The sequence below is a fragment of the Pristiophorus japonicus genome, chromosome 12 (assembly GCF_044704955.1).
Source record: "Pristiophorus japonicus isolate sPriJap1 chromosome 12, sPriJap1.hap1, whole genome shotgun sequence".
Classification (NCBI taxonomy): Eukaryota; Metazoa; Chordata; class Chondrichthyes; family Pristiophoridae; genus Pristiophorus; species Pristiophorus japonicus.
The window spans coordinates 167,632,979-167,655,148 of NC_091988.1; the positions used below are offsets into that span (position 1 = coordinate 167,632,979).

The window sequence follows — 22,170 nt, forward strand, 5'->3', positions numbered from 1 at the left end:
ATCTTGTGTTGTTTACAGTCTTTTAGCATGGCGGCCCGTAGGCATAGAAGAGGAATCTTCAGAGAAGAGTTCAGTGAGTGCAATTTGAAACAGTTACAAATTAAAAGGCTTCTATGCTTTAAATAAGTCTTTTAAAATATATATATATTGTGGTAGTTTATTGGTTGCAACTAACTGATATACCTCATGTTTTCATAGGACTTGGAAGCTGACCGCCAGTCAGTCTGTAGCACAGAGCAAAACCCTTCAGAAAAAGGTCAGAGCCAGTACAGCCAGGTATCTAACACCAGTGATGAAACTTGGAAAAATAGACCAAATGCAAGTAAGTATTGATCTTTCACTCCACAGTATCTGTTTACTGTAAATATCCAGGCAGGTGTTTCTTCCAAATACAGGTACAACGTTTGGAATCCTCGGGATCAAGTCCGTGCCGGATTTTGAGTTTTTCGGGATTTCAGACAAGAAAATCAAGTCTGGAATCCTCAACCAAATCTGTGCCGGATTTCGGGCCTCACTGCTCGCACTGGTGCTCAGGGCTATCCGGAGCTGAGAGGAAGGATTCCTAACCCCAGTGATGGCTCAACCCCCCTCCAGGTAGGGTCAGTGAGCCCGGAGGCTGGTTATCGATGAGCGGGTTTTTGGGTGAGTGCGGACTGTTGGCGGGATGCCACACAGAGAGAGGAGGTGAGGTGCTGAATTTCCATCACTTGCTCATCTCCTCTACACCTAACATTCACGCCGCTCCTCGCTGATTCCCGCCACCCGCAGCCCCCTGGCGCTGCGCTTTTTTGTTTTCTCATCCCTCACTGCCCGATGTCACCATCTTGGCCGCCTCAAAATGTCCGGTTTTCAGAGAATAATTCCGGACGATTCCATCCACGATGCACAAAATGTCCGGTTTTCGGACAATTCTGGTTTTCGGAGTTCCGGATTCAGGACGTTGAATCTGTACTGTTTGTTCGAAAATGTGTATTCCTTCTTGACATGCATGAATAAGTGTCAAATCACAAAAGTTTCTCCAGCAAGCATCATTAAAAGAATAAATTCCAGTTAAATAAGTTAAAAGCACTTTTTAAAAATGTAATGCCTACCACAATCTGAATCTTGCAAAAAGCTTGATGTAACCTCAATAGTCCCTTCTGCTAGGGACGAGGAAAAATAAGTTAACCAAGATCCTGTTTCTGATAACTATCCAGTGACTCATGCTGGAAAGCCTACATGGATGGTATTGTGTTTTCTTTACCTGGCAATGTATGTAATGCTGTGGTCTAGAATCTCATTAGCAGACACCTTGATGTTTAATTTCTATATATGCCAAAACATTGCGTTTTTTGTATGTTGCTAAACATCAGTACACTGCTGTCCACCATGAATTTCCAAACCACCAATCTTGGATAATGTTCTATATTTCATCCAGCAACAGCAAATAACTTTTGCTCATCAACCTTGCTACGGACTAACTGGACTGACTACTTAGATGAATACCCTTAGGATCCACTTAACCCATCTAAGTTTATTCAGGTTACAGGTACATCAAAATTCACTCATACAAATCCTGGCAATAACTGACCTCACCTCACTATCTTATCCCAAATTAGATGTCGGAGAGGTTGGTAGTTCAGTTGTTTTATCAGATTGATCAGACAGCTTCACTATCAACTTACTGGTGACATGCTGTAGCTGTACGAAAAACAAGAAAGATATATATCCCTGGAACAAAGCTAGAAATAAAACTCACCTGACAGTAAGCAGAGAAGCGAAAATGTATTACAAATGCAGAGATGTATCAAGTCAGCCCTCAACCACGAGTATATTGCATTGCATAACTTCCAAAACTCCATGTTGCAACTCATTGTACAGTAAGAACATCCTTCCTACTTTGTGCTTGAGCAACAAACGATGGAGAATGGCTACAATGAGAAATGAATGGCAAAATATTAAATACTAATGCCCCAATTGTTTAATGCCTATATTAGTGACTCAATGCCTGGTATTAGTGATTGAATGCCTGGTGCTACATTTCTTCATGTAACCATTTTATTCATTTTCTTTCAAGAAATATCTGATCAGAAACTCTTTGCTGCCCTCCTCATCAAATGTGTTGTGCAGCTGGAATTAATCCAAACAATAGACAACATTGTGTTCTTTCCAGCAACAAGCAAAAAGGAGGATGCTGAAACTATGGCAGCTGTACAGGTAAAATGAGAATTATTTGCTTGACAAAACTTCCCTGTAATGTCAACACCACTGTTGCTGATTGTTTTAAGAAAACTCTGATCAAATTCTAACTGCTTCCCATAGTACAGATATTCTGGTGCTAACTTGAAATTGACAATTTTGAATGTAATTTGTAAAAATAAATAGCCTAGTAACAAGGTAGCGAAGTAGAGCTGTGGTGAACTGTTGTCTGAACTGAACTTCTCCATTGTTCTGGCCATATTATGGGTGTCACTGCTCAAATGCAAACAGAATCCAGTATTATTTATTGGGGGCAGGGTGCTCATTTACATTGCAAGATTAAACACAGACCATTATCTTGGCCATCATTGACTGCAATAATATTTATTAGCAGTTCCAAAAATTCTACAAGAAGTTGTCCTTATCAAGGTCAAGTTATTAATGGTTTTCTGAAACCTTCCATCTCTATTAGAAACTCTTAGAATGCTTCCTTTGCTCAATTGGATCATTGCATAGGATATACAGCACAGAAACAAGCCATTCGGTCCAACCAGTCCATGCTGGCATTTATTCATTAGTCTATTATGTGGTACCTTATCAAAGGCCTTTTGAAAATCTAGATAACTTGCATCTACTGCATTACCCTTGTCTGTTTTCTCCATTACCTTTTCAAAAAATTCAGTGAGGTTGGTCAAGCAAGACTTTCCTTTTTGAAATCCATGCTGACTATTCATTATATTTTTGGTTTCTAAATGTTCTATTTTCTCCTTTAGTAGCGATTCCAATATTTTTCCTACTATCGACGTTAAACTGAGTGATCTATAGTTCCCTGGACATGTTCTATCTCCCTTCTTAAATATAGGTATTATGTTGGCTATCCGCCTGTCCTCTGGCACATATATTTAATGAATGATTAAATATATGTAGTAATGCCTCTGCTATCTCTTCCCTAGATTCTTTTAAAATGCGCAGATGTAAAGGGTTTTCTCCAGGGTTTGATTAGTTTATTTAACACATCTTTATTTTAAATGCAGTTATTCCATTACTAATCTCATGATCCAATGGCATGTCCATCTGTTCTATCTCCCTGGTAAATACTGAGGCAAAATAATTAGTTTTGCCAATATTGTTGTCAATTATATTTTCCCAAGTTCTATTTCAGCCCCTCAAAATCAGCTTTTCTCTAAACTTATTACCCTGGTCTTCTTCATACTTATGTCCTTCTCAATTATTATTTTAATACATATTATATTATTGTCACTACTGCCGAGATGTTCTCCTACTTTTACTTCTCATCTGCTCTGGTTCCCCATTACTAGATCCAATAGCGAATCCTCCCTTGTTGGGCTTTTTACATATTGGTTAGAAAGGAGAACTGTGCACATTGTAAGAACTACATTCCCTTATCCTCTTAACTACCTCTTCTGTACAGTTAATATCTGGGTAGTTGAAATGACCCATGGTAAGTATTCTATTTTTTTTTACTCATTTCCCTAATTTGTTTCCAAATTTGTTCTTCCAACTCCCTTCCACTATTAGGTGGTCTGTAGACTGCCTCTATTAATGTGATTGATCCTTTATTGGCCCAGAAATTCTTCCTAAGGGCAATTGCCTCCTCGCTGGAGATTTTTTACGCAAGTACCTGGTGGTCTGAGAGGCGCCGGTGATTCTGGTGTGAAGGCCTTCTCTTCCCGTCCCACGCAGAAGATGCAGTCACGAGTGACTGCTCAGTCAATCAGTTAAGTGTTTCACATGTTCCCATTAATAGCACTGAAACGCACGTATCTACAAGTTCTCAGTGCTATTAATGGGAACAAAACCAAACACACAAAATAATTTTAAAAAATAAAAACAGACCACACATATTTAAAATTAATTGAAATTAAAGTTATGTCTTATAAAAATAAAATATGTTCCCGATTTTTAAAAAAGTTTTCTTAACTATGGTTAAAAATAAACTGACCGTAGTGGGGAGGGTTCTTAACAATAAACTATGTGTTTATAATTTAATTTTATTGTGTTTTTGTATATTTTAAAACACATGCACCTGTAAAAGTAAGCTATGCACCTGCTTTTTCAGGCGCAAGATTTTTGAGGACGCTTGCTGGGCAAGATATGCGTAAATCCCGCAATCTTGCCCAAGAAATGTCCTCGCTCCCGATATGTCATCCTCGCTCCCGAGATGTCTACGATCTGTCAAGCTCCAGCTTGACGGATCGGAAAAGCCGGTTTTCAGCACATGCGCATTGCGTGCTGAAAACCAGCTTTTCCGATGCCTTCCCGGGTCCGTCGAAACTTCGTACGGGCCCGGGACGTCGGAATTTCTACCCCAATATCTTTCATCTCTATCCACATGGATTCTATTTTTGACTTGCTGATAGCTGCGTCACTGTTTTCTACTGCCATTATGTTATCCCTAATAAGTACAGCGACTCCACCTCCCCTTTTTCCCCTTCTAACTTTTCTAAATATGTTGTACCTTCAATGTATAATTCCCAGTCCTGATTTTTCTGTAGCCACGTCTCAGTAATCCCAACTATGTCTGGTTCCTCGCAACGCATGATTTCCTCCAGCTCCCTTGTTTTATTACAAACACTGTGTACATTACTGTACAGACAGTTGAACTCATTTTTAATAGGACTTCCTCTCTATGTTTAACCATCTTTTTCGACTCCTGTTCTATAACTCCAAATATTCCTTTACCATCATTGTCCTCACTTACTTTATTCTTTCCTGTGCTCTCTTTTTTCCTTTTTTGTTTATATTTAGGCTTGTTATGCTTCTTGTCGAGCCCTCCCCCCATCTTCTAGTTTAAAGCCTTTGCCACATCCCTGTTTACCCTTTCCACTAGGATACTGGTCCCATCCTGGTTCAAGTGGAGCCCGTCCCATCAGTACAGCTCCTTCCTGTCCCACTACTGGTGCTAGTGGCCTATGAACAGGAACTTCTCTTTCCAACACCAGTCCTTTAGTCATATGTTAATTCTCCTGATCTGACTGCTTCTATTCCAATTTGCAAGTGGCTCAGGCAATCATCCAAAGATTATTACCCTTGAGGTCCTGCTTTTTAATTTAGCTCCTAACTCCTGACATGGACAACAACAACTCGATTTACCCCCTCCCTTTCCAAATTTCTCTCCAGCCGCCTTGAGATATCCCTTACTCTGGCAACACACATTCGGGATTTTCGTTCTTGGCTGCAAAGGAAGCTATCTATCCCCCTAAATTTTGGAATCCCCTATCACTGCCACATTTCTATTCTGCTCTTCTCCCCGACCCCTGGACAGCCTTCAGAGCCACGATGCCTTGGTGTATTGTGGCTGTCCTTCTCAGACTTTCTCCTCGTCCTCACAAATAGCAAGTACGTTGTACCTGTTGGGTCGGACCAGTGTCTGCAGGACTTCCTTCGCAACATCTCCTAAGTCCCAGCTACCTTTTTCCTTTGCAGTCAAACCCTGCCTTTCCTTAACCTGTGTTTTCCTCTGGGGTATGACTGTATTCTGAGTAAAACTCTCCAGAAGGAACACTAAAGTTTATTTAAGTTTTTAATCAGGTGATTATTTAGAGTTATATTAATTAATTTGTTTGTGCATTGTTAATTTAATAAAGTATTAGTCATTGTTCCCCAGCTCTTAGTTTAAAACACTGCACTAGGTTAGAGACAAATAAAACTGCTCTAATACTCACCAACTGATCACCTACCTGCTGTCCTGTGACATTACTCCTTGATTTTTCTTTCTCTCGGCTCCAGTCCCCAGTTAGATTCGCTCCGCCTGTGTTTATCAATATAAGAAGTATATCAAAAAGGAAGTTCCGAGAATTAGATAAATGCCCTTGCGATTCATTATGCTCATTCCAACTCGAATGCCAGAAATTAGGAGTCTGGCTGTAAACTGGGTAAATCAGCTAAATGTCTAAGATCCCATGACACTATTCCTGGAATTCATGAACTGCTAACCTATCTCAGTGATCAATAGGGATCTGTATATCATTTGGATTTTATAGAAATATTTGAAACTGAGGAAAATATAGTGCTAAAGGGAGAGAGCAGGATAGTGGGATTAGGTTTAGATTGCTCTAACAAAGATAAAATGGGCCAAATGGCGCCTCTACGTTCTGCAAAATGCTATGCTTCAAATGGTGCAATGAAAAACGTGTTTCTTTTAATTATTCAAAGACAGCTTTCTCATGTCTCTCTAGTTTAATCAACAACCAAAACCTTTTACCTTGAACTTAACACAGAGCTGCTGATGTGGCATCAGCAGGGGAGCAATTGCATTTGCAGTGTTGGTGGCCCCCAATCTTGAGGACTTAATTTGTCCTGCCTGACATGTGGGACTCTTAAAAGTGCAAAACTACTAAGAGTGCTCTATTTTCATTTCTGGTGTTTCTTATATAACATTGAGTTTACATGTTGGTTGGACTGACAGTTTGAAAAAGCTTGATTTTAGTGTTACTCCCTCATTGCCACTTTCAGGATTTGTCCACTGAAGGAATCAGTGTTCAGAACTTTTGTAGCATCTCTCTTGCACTTGTGGAGAGAATACAAAACTTGTCCTCTGATGGCCAGATCCTTTCTCACCTCTAGCCTATATGCATCACAACACTTCTTGCCTCTGTATTTTTATTGATACTGTTATGGATAGTGATTCCTGAACTTCCCTGCGTCTTCCTTCTAAACTCCAAAGTACTGTCCTTCCATCTTCCACCTTGCATCCCTACTTCTTACCAAATGTGGAACTCCGAATCTCCCGCAGTCTTTGTTTCTGAGAATCTTAAGGCTTTTAACACCTAAGTTTGGGATCACCTAATCACTATGTATTGATTTACTTTGTCTTTGTCTTTTTCCAAGCTTGGTAATTTCCTGTCTTAACCCTTCCTCTTGCTTTCTTAATTAAAAAATCCAAAATTTATTCTGGGGATATGAGCGTCGCTTGCAAGGGCAGTGTTTATTGGCGATCCCGAGCTGTCCTTGAGGAGGTGGTGGTGAGCCACCTTCTTGAACTGCTGCAGTAGTGTCGTGAAGGTACTCCAACAGTAACGGGGAGTTCCAGGATTTTGATTTTGGGAGGTACTGTCGAAGAAGACTTGGCGAGCTGCTGCACTGCATCTTCAACAATGCAACCATGGTGCGCTGATAGTGGAGGGAGTGGATGGGCTGCTAATTAAGCAGATTGCTGGATAGTGTTGAGCTTCATGAGTGTTGTTGCAGTTATACTCATTCAGGTAAATGGAGAGTATTCTATCATATTCATGACATGTGCTTTGTAGTTGGCGGAGAGGCTTTGGGGAGTAAGAAGGTGAGCCACTCGTCGCTGAATACCCAACCTGTGACCTGCTTTGATAGCCAGGGCATTTATGTGGCTGGTCCAGTTGAATTCTTGGTCAATGGTGACCTTATTCATGCCATTGATAATGCCAAGGGGAGGTGGTAAGATTTTGTGTTGGACATGGTCATGGCCTGGTACTTGTGTGGCTCAAACATTACTTGTCACTTATCAGCCCAAACCTGGATGTTATCCGGATCTTGCTGCAGGCAGCCTTGACTGTTTCATTATCTGAGGAACTGCGAACGGAACTGAACACTGCAATCATCAGCGATCAGCCCCATTTCTGACCTTATAATTGTGGGAAGGTCGTTGATGAAGCAGTTTAAGATAGTTGGGCCTAGGACAATGCCCTGAGGAACTCCTGCAGTGATGTCTGGGGCAGCAATTATTGACTTCCAACAATCACAACAATCATCCTTGTGTTAAGTATGCCTCCAACCACTGAAGAGTTTTCCCCGATTCCCATTCACTTCAGTTTTACTGGGGCTCCTCGGTGCCACACTCCATCGAATGCTGACTCGATGTCAAGGGCAGTTACATTCACCCTCACCCCTGGAATTAACTCCTTTGTCCATATTTGGACCAAGGCTGTACTGCTGTGTGGAGCTGAGTGATCTTGATGGAACCCGAACTGAGCATCAGTGGGCTGGAGACAACAAGCAGAGACTAGATGTTTCCTCACTTGGAACAAAGGGAATTTGACCTAAAAATCAGCCTGCACATTACTAGCATTGGTAGAGGTCATCTGCTTACTGTTTCTTTTGGGCAGACTCGGAAGATATGAACAAGGCAAATTTTATTTTCATACTTGGGGTTGGACGAACTATAAAAGTGTCTCAAAATGAAAATAAATTGTTTTTATGTGCAGAGGGATTCAATCGATGCTGAGGTTCATATAGATACTGAACACCAAGGAATGTATCGATACATGACTTCACAACAGCTTTTCAAACTTCTGGATTGTCTGTTGGAGTCACACTCATTTGCAAAGGCTTTTAATTCAAATAATGAACAGAGGACAACACTATGGAGAGCAGGTAAATACTATGCATACTGTTAATTAAGAGTGAAACTTCACACTTTGTTTGAATAAAATGCATTAATCTATTTCCCTAGCTGTACTCATTTTACATTTGAACAGTAACACTTTGCACCCATGTGATATTTTGTGAATTGTAAATACATTGTAAATCATTAAGAATTTCAGTAAATGTATGAAAAAGCAGTAGAACTATTCACATACACCCCAAACCCTAACCAGGTACATTCTACAATATCTGAACTAGTTAATGAAAGGGTTTAACTCCATTAATTCTGCTTTTAGATCCAATCCCATTGAATTAAACTCAATTTGCTCTGATCTATTTGGCTATTTGCATGCTAGCATTCCATAGTTGGAAGAGAAATGCCATTTGGAACTCCATGAGTAACATGAACACGTGACTACGTGAGAGACATTTGGTGATTGTTAATGTGAAGAAATTTGCATTGGGTGACTTGGGGTTCTTTGTAATTGTTTGGAGCAGGCATTATTTTGAGATGATGAGTTATGGATTTATAGTCAATGTGCATTATTTGTCATCTATTCTAACAATTTGTATTTGTGGCTCGGTGTGATGAAGGTTTTTGTCTCACAATTAGTGCTGCTTCGTTGAAAACATAGATTTTTTTAAAAACTTTTTCTTTAAAAGCCATCTTTTTCCCTCCCCTGTAGTTTCCCAATTTAGACAGATACTAAATGACCAGCTCAAAGTTTCTCATCCAACTGCCTTTCTGCCATTAGTTGTAGACCAAAATGCCCAACAGTTGCCCAAGTTGACTTCACCTTTACTGTAGGGAGGTATTTGTATCAATTCAATATTTCCCCCGGCCCAATGAAAAATACAATTTTTTTCCCATTTTAAAGTTTTTTCATCCACGTCATAAAACCAATTAAAGACAGGCCAATTTTGTGCAACCTGCTGGTGTTTTAGTAGAAATTGATTTTCTAAGTGACAAAGTACATACCATTTAATGATGGCATACAAATTATTATTTAATACCATATTGTACCAAGTATTTACTTTGAAGTGCTTTACTTTTTCCTCCAGGGTTTAAGGGCAAATCCAAGCCTAATCTCTTGAAGCAGGAAACCAGCAGTCTTGCCTGTTGCCTTCGTATACTCTTCCGCATGTATACAGATGAAAATCGGCAGGATTCTTGGGACACTATACAGAAACGACTATTGAAGTAGGAGAATTTATTTCCAATGTATTTATGTATATATGTATAATACTGTATTGTGTATCTGTCATGAAAGTTGAGCAAGCAGCAAGGCCCTCTACTGTAAATTGTGTGTCATTACATACATGACCTTCAGTTGTGTGCGCATGATTCTAGATGTTGGGCTACTAAAGCTTTTTCAATATGTTATATATTTAGCAGTGCTAAGAAAGCTATATTGTGCATGGACAGTGCATACTATTTTCTATGTTTCTATGTTTACGCTGATATTTTTTTGAGCATGTGAAAATGCTTCATTTTTGTGTCTGACGGCTTACTTATTGGATCCTTTCTTGCTGGTCACAACACTCGAGATTAAAATTGGTTACACGTAGCTGTTTCTGCAAACTACAGAGAATACACACCCTGCACTGGCTCATAAATGCACACCTCATGAAAAGGCAGTTCAGGAAGGCCTTGATGTACCAAGATCAATTGCTGCCATTCCCCTTGGATCACAAGATAATTATAGTTGACTGGTGGTGCATTCACCTCATAATTCATTCCTCTATAAGCAGCCTTTTGTACTCTTGCAGCTTACAGCATCCAATTGTCTATTAAGTGATTCCAGGGTTTTCACCTCCACTACTCTATCTGGGAATTCATTCCATGTGTCGATTAGTCTTTGTGCCAAAGAATTACTGGATATGAGTCCTAAGTTTGCCTTTTATAAGTTAGAACCTGTGTTTCCGTGTCCTACTCTAGCAATTTGCTTTAAAGCAATATTCTGGATTTATCGTTTCCACCTCTTAGATGCCACCTTTGAAGACTGAAGAGCCCATGTTTCTTCAGAACCTCTTAAAATTGGGAATCAGTCTTGTGGCTGTTCTCTGTACTGGCTTCAGCACTTGAAAAACAACCTGAACCAGACATAGTATCAAGGTGTGCTCGGCACATGGAATCAATTCCCAGATAGAGTAGTGGAGGTGAAAACCCTGGAATCACTTAATAGACAATTGGATGTTGCAATTGAGAAGGAAAGGCTGCTTATAGATGAATGAATTAAGATGAGGTGAATGCATCACCCTTCAACTGTAATTATCTTGTGATCCAAGGGGAATGGCTGCAATTAACTATGTTAAATTTGATCAGCCAACATATTTATTTTGTCCAATGATTATATTTTCTGAGCTCTTTCCTCCTACAGGTACTTGCACAGCCCCTTCCAGTTTGGTATTGTCAATAAATTTGACCACATTGCATTGAATGCCTGATTCCAGGTCATTTTTATAAATGAGAAACCGCAGTATGCCCAACACCGAGTACTGGGGCACCCAGTCAGTAATCCTCTTCCGACTCTGATCTAAATCCTCTAACAAGTACTTGTTCTTTTCTACCCTTTAGCTAGCGTCTTGTTCATTCCCATGGTTTGTCTGAATCGCCACATCTTTGAGATTAACGAATAGCCTTTGTTTTGGATCTTTTGTCAAATACCTTTTGGAAGTCTAGGTATATTATTCTGTAGGGCTTTCCAGAGCCCACTTAGGATGTTACTTCTTTTAGAAGTTGATCAGGCAGATTCTGAATCCATGCTGGCTATTGTTTACTCGGTTATTATTGTGCAGGCGCTCAAAGTTTACTCCTGATAAACACAATGTGAGTGAGACTGATGGGTATGTAGTTGCCTGTATCTGTTTTAAACCACTTTTAGATTATGGGCACCACCTTGGCCTGTGACTTCCTCATGATGGTCGTCAATGCCTCACAAATTTCCAGATACAGGCAACTACATACCCATCAGTCTCACTCACATTGTGTTTATCAGGAGTAAACTTTGAGCGCCTGCACAATAATAACCGAGTAAACAATAGCCAGCATGGATTCAGAATCTGCCTGATCAACCTCTAACTTCTTGAAGAAGTAACATCCTAGGTGGGCTCTGGAAAGCCCTACAGAATAATATACCTAGACTTCCAAAAGGTATTTGACAAAAGATCCAAAACAAAGGCTATTCGTTAATCTCAAAGATGTGGCGATTCAGACAAACCATGGGAATGAACAAGACGCTAGCTAAAGGGTAGAAAAGAACAAGTACTTGTTAGAGGATTTAGAACAGAGTCGGAGGAGGATTACTGACTGGGTGCCCCAGTACTCGGTGTTGGGCATACTGCGGTTTCTCATTTATAAAAATGACCTGGAATCAGGCATTCAATGCAATGTGGTCTCTTTTAGTACACTGGGATAAGTGCCATCTATCCCTGGTGAGTCATTTGTTTTGAGTCCTTTTACTTGTTTGTACCTTATTAATATCAAAGTTATTGATTTTTATTTTGCTCATTTTTTTTGTGATGTGGGCATCACTGGTAAGGCCAGCATTTATTGCCTATCCCAAGCTGCCCTGAGAAGGTGGTGGTGGGCTGTCTTCTTGAACTGCTGCAGTCTGTATTTGTAGCAGTTTTATACAACAAAGCAGCTTGGCAGGCCACTTCAGAGTGCAGTTAAGAGTCAATCATATTGGTATGGGACTGGAGTCACCCAGACCAGACCTGGTAAGGATGGCAACATTCTTTCCCTGAAGAACCTTGGGTTTTTATGGCAATCCCAACAACTTCAAGGTCAATATATTGCTGCCAGCTTTTCATTTCCAGATTTTATAAAACAAAATTCAAATTCTCTGTTTGGGGAAGGCTACATTCTCAAGTTCTCCCTTGTGAATACTTGGAGAAAGTGATCATTTCGAATATTTTATTTGTGTGCGCGTTTTCTTTGTTTAGAGGTATTCTCATTGATAGTAACGGGAGCTCCCATTACTATGAATGAAAATACTACATTGTGATTGGTAGTCCAGGCCCACGTGATCCCAGGAAGCGCTTACACTCCTGGGATGCATGGGCCTCTGCGCTGGTGCTGTGCAGCTAGGCCTCGGACCCGAAGTCTACACGAGTGGGGCTGCCAGGTACTTTCAGAATTTTCTGTGTGGTCGGACGCATCTGCCCGGGAAGCCTTCGACCGCAATTTTTGGTCCGTACATATCTGTCTTCTGGTCTTGGGTACTACCGACTTCCAAATTATGTTGAACATTGGTTTTCTGTGGTATTGTCCCCCAGGGATGCTACAATTTGCATTTATTGTACATTATGTGGTTCATTTACAAATACCATGTCAAAATAAATCACATTATGTTTATCAACTCTGATTCTGATAGACTTCAATTGTCCCAGTTTCTATTTTGTTGATTTGAAATCTCGTTAAAACAACTTTCTTGTTCTCACATACACTTCCAATCTCTTCATGCAGCAGTTAATCAGATAATAAATGTTCTATGGGAATTACCTCCAAGTATTCACAAGAGAAGACACGAGTAAGATGCTTGCCCTAAACATTGATAACCAAAGCAAAAACAAGGTGCAGCCTTATCCCAGTGATAGCACTCTCACCTCTTGAGTCACAATGTTCTTGGCTCAAACTCCTCTCCAGAGACACTTCAGTGCAGTATTGAGGGCGTGCTGCATTGTCCGCAGTGCCATCTTTTGGAAGAGATGTTAAACCAAGGTCCCATCACTCTCTTGTGGTGGATGTAAACGGTTCAGTGGATAATTGTCAACTGGGAAGTTACTGCTGGCTAACTGTTGATAGATGAACGATATGTCATACTCCACATACTGTAGAATTATTAAAATAAACCAGGCCTAATTCTGTCATGTGTGGTGGGTAGCATCATTTGAAGAAGGTAGGTCATGTTTCTTCCTCATTTATCATCTTATCTATACCACGGGATTAAATCCAGGTCAGGAGTTAACCTGTCGGTTGTTGGGAATTACACGAATGAGTAAAGATCATCCAAGGCAGGTCATATTATGTTTGTCAGTTTTACAGTTGTCAGTTTGTTAAAAACTTGTGTGTTTCCTTAGTGTTTGCAGTGAAGCTCTTGCCTACTTCATAACACTGACCTCTGAAAGTCACCGTGAAGCTTGGACAAACTTATTACTGCTTTTCCTCACAAAGACTCTCAAAACTAGTGATGAAAAGGTATGTATGTAGCTTAATTACTTTGTGATATATCCATCTGCTTAAAGCAGTTCTGATCATTAAATCATATGTAAAATAATATGGAAGCTTACCTGTCTGCAATGCAGAAAATCATCTTTGGAAAATAAGGATAGTCTCATTCTGCATAAGGGTTGGTGGTTTGAAGTGCAGCACCACCAGCATTTTTTAGGCCTTATCTATGTTGCAGTTTGAAGTGTACCATAATTGGCTACTGACACAGAGACTATGACATGATTTAAAAGGGAATTGGATAAGTATTTGAAAATAACGAATATAAAAAGATAGTGGTGGCGGGGGAGCAGGGAAATGGAATTAGAATACATTGCTTCAGTTGAAGATTGAGCACCTGCACAAGCAGGATGGGCCAAATGGCCTCTTGTGATGTCATTTCTGTGACTCTAAAATTGTCTGGTTACAGTGAGACAGTCCATTTTGGGAAAAGCAAACTTCTATCAAGTTTTGTTCATTGATTTTCTGTCGGTACATTTTCCCTTCCATTTTTCCCTGTGGTTTTACATCCCTATTCCTCCTGTTCAGTGATTCAATTTTGGGGTCAGATCTCATGGTTGGCAGTAGGTCTCTGGCAGCTTGTCAAACAGCAGTTCTTTATTCTTGAATGCGGAGTGTCAGCAAACTGTTTGACCCATGAGCGCATCAGAACTAAGCCTAAACCTATTCTCATTATCTACACGATTTGCAGTTGGAGTTGCTGGATAGCAGTTCGAACCATGACTATATTCTCCTCCCCCCACCCCACCCAAAATTTATGTTTCACTTCCATCACCATTCGAGCTGGGTTAAATGAAATTTAGCATACACTAAGATTCAAATATGTGATTTTACGGTACAATTGTCCTTCAAGCTATGGGGAAAGCTGCAGAAATGGTATTGAGAATAAATGAGTTCACACGTAGCTGCAGATGAATAATTGGAGAGTAACTGGAGGATAAAACTAGTGGAAGCCAAAAATGTGTAATAACATGGGAAAAAATGCCCTTGGGTGTCTTTGATGGTGTGTGATGATTTGAGTGTGATACTGATGCAGATCTGGAAATTGTACAGCCAGTTAATTGATGAGTATAATACTGAATGGCTGCCGGAGTGAGGTGCTGAAATACTTGATCCTGAGCTGGAAAGATTGACTCTTCACACCGAAAAAGAATGAAAGAGTAAAATACATATGTTTACAGTCCCTATCACTGATATTTGATTTTGTTTTTCTTGAAGTTTAAGATCCATGCATCAGCATACTATCCATACTTGTGTGAAATTGTGCAGTTTGACCTGATCCCTGAACTGCGAGCAGTTTTACGCAAGTTCTTTCTACGTATTGGCTTTGTGTTTCAAATCTGCCATGTGGAGGAGCAACCAATAGATGATACTACATAACGAAAAGTCAGCATGCATTTCTACTTTCGGCCTGTGAATGGATCCCCTGGATATTACCAGTTGTAGTCAAAGAAAATATTAATTTTGGAGCTTATTTTGAACATTATATTAGAGGATTTCCAAATAAGTGATACATATCCTGTATTTTAAAGGGTATTTCATGAGGCACTTATCATGAATCTCTGTAATCTATAGTTTGCGTTTTTATTTCTGTTTGTCTTGAAGGAATGTCTGCACTGTTTCCCTTCCTCGTGAATTTTATGTCTTTAAAATACCCAGTTAAACCATTTCAGGGACTTTAAATTGTTATATATGTCAACATTATGGGGCACTACTGTCTTAAACAGTAAATATTTGAGGTAAATATATGGTTTGATGCACACTGTACAGTGTAAAATTAAGTCATTAACTTCATGAATTGGTTGACTTGTTAGGTTTCAATGCTTTTAAATGAATAAGTGTTAAGCCAGTAGATGTACAATTTTGATTTGCAGTTGTGATATGATCTCAACACAATAGCATGAACTGCTTATTGTGGGAATGATGGTAAATGAAAGATGCAGAGAGTTCAGTGATTGATTAGTTGAGTCGAATATGGCAGTTTTCGCTTCATTACTTCCTCCAACGTGCACAATTCAATTTTGTGTTGGGTGGATGTGATGAATCTGTAATGTTTTTGATTTCTGCTTCTTGCATCGTTAGTGAAATTTGCATACTCAAATTTCCCCCTAAATTATGACCTCTAAGTATCATTGACAGTAAGAGAAGCACAATTACAAACTTGCAATAAGAAAACAATATTAATACATTTTGAGAATGAAGCTGGATTTCAACTTGGCTATTTTAGAACAAGCAGAACTATCTTTCAGTGCAAAACAATGTACAGATTGTACAAAAACTCGAGTAGGAAATACTGATGTCCCACATAGAAAAATCACTGAATTGTTTTGCTGGGGAATGGCCAGGGAAACACATGTCTCTCTTTTTTCCCCTCTTAGCTAAGGCTCCGTGAATCCTGTAGCACCTAAAGGCTAATTTGTACAGCATGAGAATATCGAATCTGTGTTCAATCTATGCAGGATTTGACAACATCTCAATTTCAATATAATTATTTTGAAAAGCTGTATAAAAAGTGCTTGTTTCTGTTTAGAGAAATTGTGTATTTGAAACTAATTAAAAGCAGTTAGTTGTGCTTGGCCTCTCTTCCCCTATAACAATTGTTATTTAATACATAGCTGTTTTATTTGACTTTGCACGAAGATATTAACTAGCAGCTAGGTATTAAATAGTACGTAACCAATACCTGGCGGACCAATATCTTGTGCTCTGAGTTGGAATGTTGCCCATTGATGCCAATCTTCTAATCTCCATTGATGGGTAGTTTGTAAACCCTTGGATTTCACACCTTGCACAGTTACCTGTTAAACTCAAGTATATTTCTTTAAAACCAACTGTTTAAGAGCAGATATGAATAGGTCCTTTTATGTTGGTGCTAGTAGGATGCTTGTGCCACCTGATCCTAAAGTATGGATCTCAGGCAGCCAGTTACAAATCCATTATAAATCTGCCCATTTAGCAAATCTGGTAAGTTTACATTGGGCTTGCTAACTTGAGACCTGTGCTTCATGAACTGGCAATGCAAACACACCACTGATGCCAGCCAGTAAACAAGCGATATATAAAATGGAGTTATGCAATTCCCTGACATTCCACACTTTGTACAACTAATCTGTATGTGAATTATGCAAGGTGTAAAATGCAGAGATATTGAGCAGTTGGGTATGAAAGAGGATTAGAAAAGAAGTGTCATCTGACTTCATTTCGAATCAGAACTCCAGGTAATGATATCGGCAGATCAGATATTGGTTCCAATACAGTTACGTTGCGAAAACTGGGGAGGAGAACAAGAAGAAAAATGGCAGAGAAGAGATTGCACAAGGTGCTAAATTTCACGATGATTTTCACGGATGTATGGAGCACCACAAGCCCTTCTCTTGGCTATCTGTTAAAGGCAGCATTAGGATGTGCCTGGTAACTGCTTCCTTAGATTTCAAATGGTACAAAGAGTTAGGGCAAAAGACCTTAAAAAAATAAAATTGATTAATGGCATGGGATGATTACCTGAAAGGATCATATAGTTTTCCTGTTGACTATTACACAATTAATGAACATGTATTTAATTTATATAATCTGAGGAGAAACTAATTTAAAATGTGTAAGGAAGATATAGTAAGATGACTTTACTGCCATAAGTTTTTGAAAATATTGATTTGTTTGAATTTGGGTAACCTGGGACAAGCTTAATAGATTTTTTCACCCCGATCCTGTCCCTTCCACTTAAAAGTGCTATCTCGTACTGGAGTACAGTTCCACAAGCACTGGCTGCACTTTGACCTCGGGCCATTCCCACTGTGAGAGCCTGGTCAGTGGGCGTCAGCAAGTTACTTGACTGTGGTAAGCATCATAACCAAGCTAGGTACTGTGCTACCACTGCCCTGGCTGAGAATTCAATCTTGGTCTTCATGGCTAGTTCTATCTTGGGCAATGCATTTACCGCTGAACTTTTGAGACAGTTGTGGATTGAGCATATTTCAGGTGGGGAGGGCGTATTGCAATAATGTTACACCGGGAATAATTTTGGAGTGATGACTAAGCAGAAATCTTACTATGAAATGGTTCAGATAATGTTACTTGCCACAAGACTTGAGTCTGGGCAGTTCATAACTAACGTTGGGACCTCAGGATGAGATTGCAATCTTGAAATCACTCCAGGTTGTGTATTTACAGTTCATACAGTGAGGTTGATGAAGGGGAAGGATAGTATTTACTTTTGGGACTGTATTTCTGCTAACAGCGAGTGTGCTCTGTGTTGATGAGTGATGACATCAACACAAATTGAAGATTGTGACGTAATGACGAGCTTTATTAAGTCATTGCTTACTATATCAAGCAGATTATGATAAAATGTCTTAAATTATATGAAAATGAAATGGCTATTTTTTAATGGCTTCACTAGTCACATTACATTATCCAAGTATGATGAAATGGGCTCTACCATCAATGCAAATTCTTCTAAATAGCTCTTTCCTCAAACACTTGGTCAAAAATAGTGCTTTAAAATGTCAAAAGAAAACAAGAATGCCTTAGCTCTGGCATCAAATGAGCACTAACATTAATCTGCACATGTAGTATATATTGATACTTAACGATAGGTGTAGAATTTTTGCTTAAAGGCAATCTTGCTGTATTTTTTCCGAGTCCAGCATTCTGGTTTGATTTTTTTTTAGTGGTGTGGGTAGTGGTCATATGGTTAATGTGTTTTTCTTTTAATAATTAGTGTTGTATTTTGACTTCCGGTATACACACAATGAATGAAATGGCAGCAGCAAATTTATTATTTTATTCAAATCTATACTTGCAAGGTGTGTCCACTGATTACAGTTATAACCGATGGAAAGGCCTTGATCGCACAGATGCACACAATACTTTATTTGAAGGCAGTTTATTTCTTTATACATGTTCTTAGTTCATAGTTAAAGACCACACATTTGCTACCTAATTCTGTAATCTTTGTTCCTGTAATTGGTTTATCTAGGAAACAGTTGAACTTTTGGCTAAGCACTACAATAGCTTGCTAGTTTGTGCCAGTTTGCAAAAGTGCAGGTAATGCTGCTGGTATCTCTTCCGAGACTGCCCCAGGCCTCGTATCACTTGAACTTTTCATCATCAGCAACAGAACTGCGATAAGTGTGAAGCCCATCTTTCACTTAAAATGATTTACAGTAATGCAGCCTGGTGCCCTCTTAATTCTATGTGCTGATTTGTCTCATCAGTTTTTCTGAATCAGTAAAATTGTTACCATAATTTGCTGGCCAGTAAGAAGAGTTTTTATCATGCGTTGCGAGACATGGGCATCTGTCGCTGCTTCAACTCTACAGCAATGCTAGTGAATAGTGGAGCCACACCTCCTTATTTGCATTGCTGCTCAGAGGCGATTGATAATACAATTGGAGATGCAGTGTAACCTCAGCAAGTGTACAAAGCTGCCTTGACTAGCAGATAAACATATCAGAGCACTCTAGTTGGCTTGAACATAAATAATTTGCTTTTTTTTTTAAATGGCCTGACCATATCTTGTAATGCTGATGCTATCATAGCGCCCAACTGAAAATAGCACATTGGTTATATTTTCTTGTACTTTATTTTTAATGTGAGTCCAAGTATTCTATGCAACATAGGTAGGGTGAAATGGTTAACGTGTGATAGTTGCAATTAAAATGAGTGCATTCTTAAAGTATCACGGATTGTTACCATGAGTGTTTTTGTCAGCAAACGGCATTTTGTATATTAACAGAGCATCATAGTTACACTGCTTGGTATTGCAGTTTTTGCTCCTAACCGCTCCTAAAGGCATTAACACATGCCTCTGATACCTCACCAAAGTGGGTAATCTTCATGTGTGATGTTAAATGGTGAGTGTTGGGAACCATTCCAATCCTCATCCAATGTACACATGCATGGATTTTCTAGGAAGGATCTCTGAATACTGATCCAGAGCAGGAACTCTCTTCCTTTTTCTATCCAACAACCACTGTAAACCTTTCTGTCTCCAGGCTGAGATCACCTAACATTAATGAACATAGAACCTTGTATTGCTTAGTACCACACCTTCTCAATGAGCCATCAGGGGAGACTAATCTCAGGCTATTTTATTGGAAATTCCCATTTGAAGAAATAGATAGCTGATTCCCTACTAAGTTGTCAAAACGAATCTTTGTCATCCTATTATAGTTTTTTTTTTTAAAGTTGGATTGCTGGGATTATATAATCTCACGTTTGTAACTGCTGTCGTGAAGTTATGTTCCAGCAATATAATTTGAATCAGTTAATTTGCTGGTGCCATTGAAAATACAAAAAATAGTGTTTTTCTCATCCCACCAGAAATTCAGTTAATGGAAACACTGTCCATACTGCAAATTAAAAACAATTGAACTGATGTGATTACTGTATCCAATTGTAGCTCCATTTCAATGTAATATTTGGACTGTTTGTGTGCAGAATGTTACGTTTACATATTTAAGTTCTGACATAATTATGGAGACAATGTAAAAGTTTAATTATTCATAGGTTTCATGAATGAGATATATACTACTGTGAAATGCATTTAAGAATACTCATAATTTAAAAGCATTCCTTGCCACTGTGGATGTATAAATATTTTGGAGGAACAGATTAAATATATATGAAATAACTATGTAAAGTTTTCTATGTCAAATATTCTGTATAATACTACTGATTATCCTATTCCAATCAGTTAATAAATCAGTGAGGTTTTACACCTTCTAAGTTGCTTCACTACAGTTGATTATTAAAGCTCAATTATTTGCACTAGTGTGCTTTTTAAAGTGTATGTAATGACAGATGATTTATGTGACAGATTATAAAGTTATTGCTGCTTCTATCTGTGTTTGAGAAAGTTATTTGCGTTTTGGATTTCCATAATTGCATATATAATTACCGGTAACAGTTGTATGTAAAATATAATAACCAACCTAACGAACAAAAAAGGGGCAATCACACTGCTGGTTGTGTACTACAGACCCCTAAACAGTCAGAGGGAGATAGAAGAGCAAATATGCAGGCACATTTCTGAGGTGCAAAAACAATAAGGCAGTAATAGTAGGGAATTTCAACGATCCTAATATTAATTCGGGTAGAATTAGTGTGAAAGGTAGAGATGGAGCAGAATTCCTAAAATGCGTTCAGGAGAACTTTTTTAGCCAGTACATAGCAAGCCCAACAAGCAAGGGGGCGATTCTGGCCTTCGCTTTAGGGAATGAAGCTGGGAATAGGAGGGTTATCCGTGGTAGAGCATTTTGATGGTCGTGATCATAATTCAGTTAGATTTAGGGTAGTTATGGGACCGGACAAAGATAGAACAGGAATAAAAGTTCTCAATTGGGGAAAAGCCAATTTTACTAAGCTGAGATGTGATTTAGCCAAAGTGGACTGGAAACAGCTACTTGAAGGTAAATCAGTGTTAGAGCAGTGGGAAGCATTCAAGGAGGAGATAGAGGGTTCAGAGCAATATATTCCCTTAAAGATAAAGGGTGGCACTAACAAATCTAAAGTCCCCTAGATGTCAAGGGGCATATACAGGGTAGGATAAAGGAAAAAAGAAGGACGCTTATGATGGATACTGAGGGTTCAATACTGCAGAAACCCGAGAGGGGTATGGAAAGTACAGGGGTGAAATTAAAAAGGAAATTAAGAAAGCAAAAGAGGGCTGAAAAAATATTGCTAAGTAAAATCAAAGAAAACCAAAAGATGTTTTATAAATATATTAAAAGCAAGAGGATAACTAAAGAAAGTAGGGCCTATTAGAGACCATAAAGATAACCTGTGTGTGGAGGCGGAAGACGTGGAAATGGTTCTTAAGGAATACTTTGCGTATGTTTTCACAAAAGAGGGGACAATGCACACATTGCAATCGGAGGATGTGTGTGAAATATTAGATTAAATAAAGTGAGAGGAAGTATTAAGGGGTTCCGCATCTTTGAAAGTGGATAAATCCCAGATGAAATGTATCCCAGGCTGTTGAGAGAAACGAGAGTAAGTAGCAGAGGCTCTGACCATCATTTTACAATCCTCTCTGGCTACAGGTGTGGTGCTGGAGGACTGCTAATGTACCATTGTTTAAAAAGGGATAGAGCGAGTATTTACAAGCCAGTCAGCCTAATCTCGGTACTGGGAAAATTATTGGAAAAAATTCTGAGGGACAAGATAAATCTTCATTTAGAAAGGCACAAATTAATCAAAGACAGAGTATGGATTTGCTATGGGAAGGTCGTGTCTGACTAACTTGATTGAATTTTTTGAGGAGGTAACAAGAAGGATCGATGAGGATAATGCGTTTGATGTAGTCTATATGGATTTTAGCAAGGCTTTTGATAAGGTTCCACATGGCAGACTGGTCACGAAAGTAAAAGCCCATGGGATCCAAGGCAAGTTGGATCCAAAAT

General features: G+C 39.1%; 1 protein-coding gene across 1 annotated transcript in view; it reads left to right on the top strand.

Annotated features, from left to right (window-relative positions):
• LOC139276887 (brefeldin A-inhibited guanine nucleotide-exchange protein 2-like) overlaps positions 1–20,599 on the top strand; it is a 118,261-nt gene extending 97,662 nt beyond the window's left edge. The window contains exons 30-36 of the mRNA XM_070894884.1: positions 19–73; positions 199–322; positions 2,057–2,196; positions 8,376–8,544; positions 9,598–9,736; positions 13,621–13,738; positions 14,987–20,599. Coding sequence (XP_070750985.1) covers positions 19–73; positions 199–322; positions 2,057–2,196; positions 8,376–8,544; positions 9,598–9,736; positions 13,621–13,738; positions 14,987–15,148 — 907 coding nt within the window. The 3' untranslated portion in view covers positions 15,149–20,599. The remainder of the gene's footprint in view (positions 1–18; positions 74–198; positions 323–2,056; positions 2,197–8,375; positions 8,545–9,597; positions 9,737–13,620; positions 13,739–14,986) is intronic.
• The last annotated feature ends 1,571 nt before the right edge of the window (positions 20,600–22,170 follow it).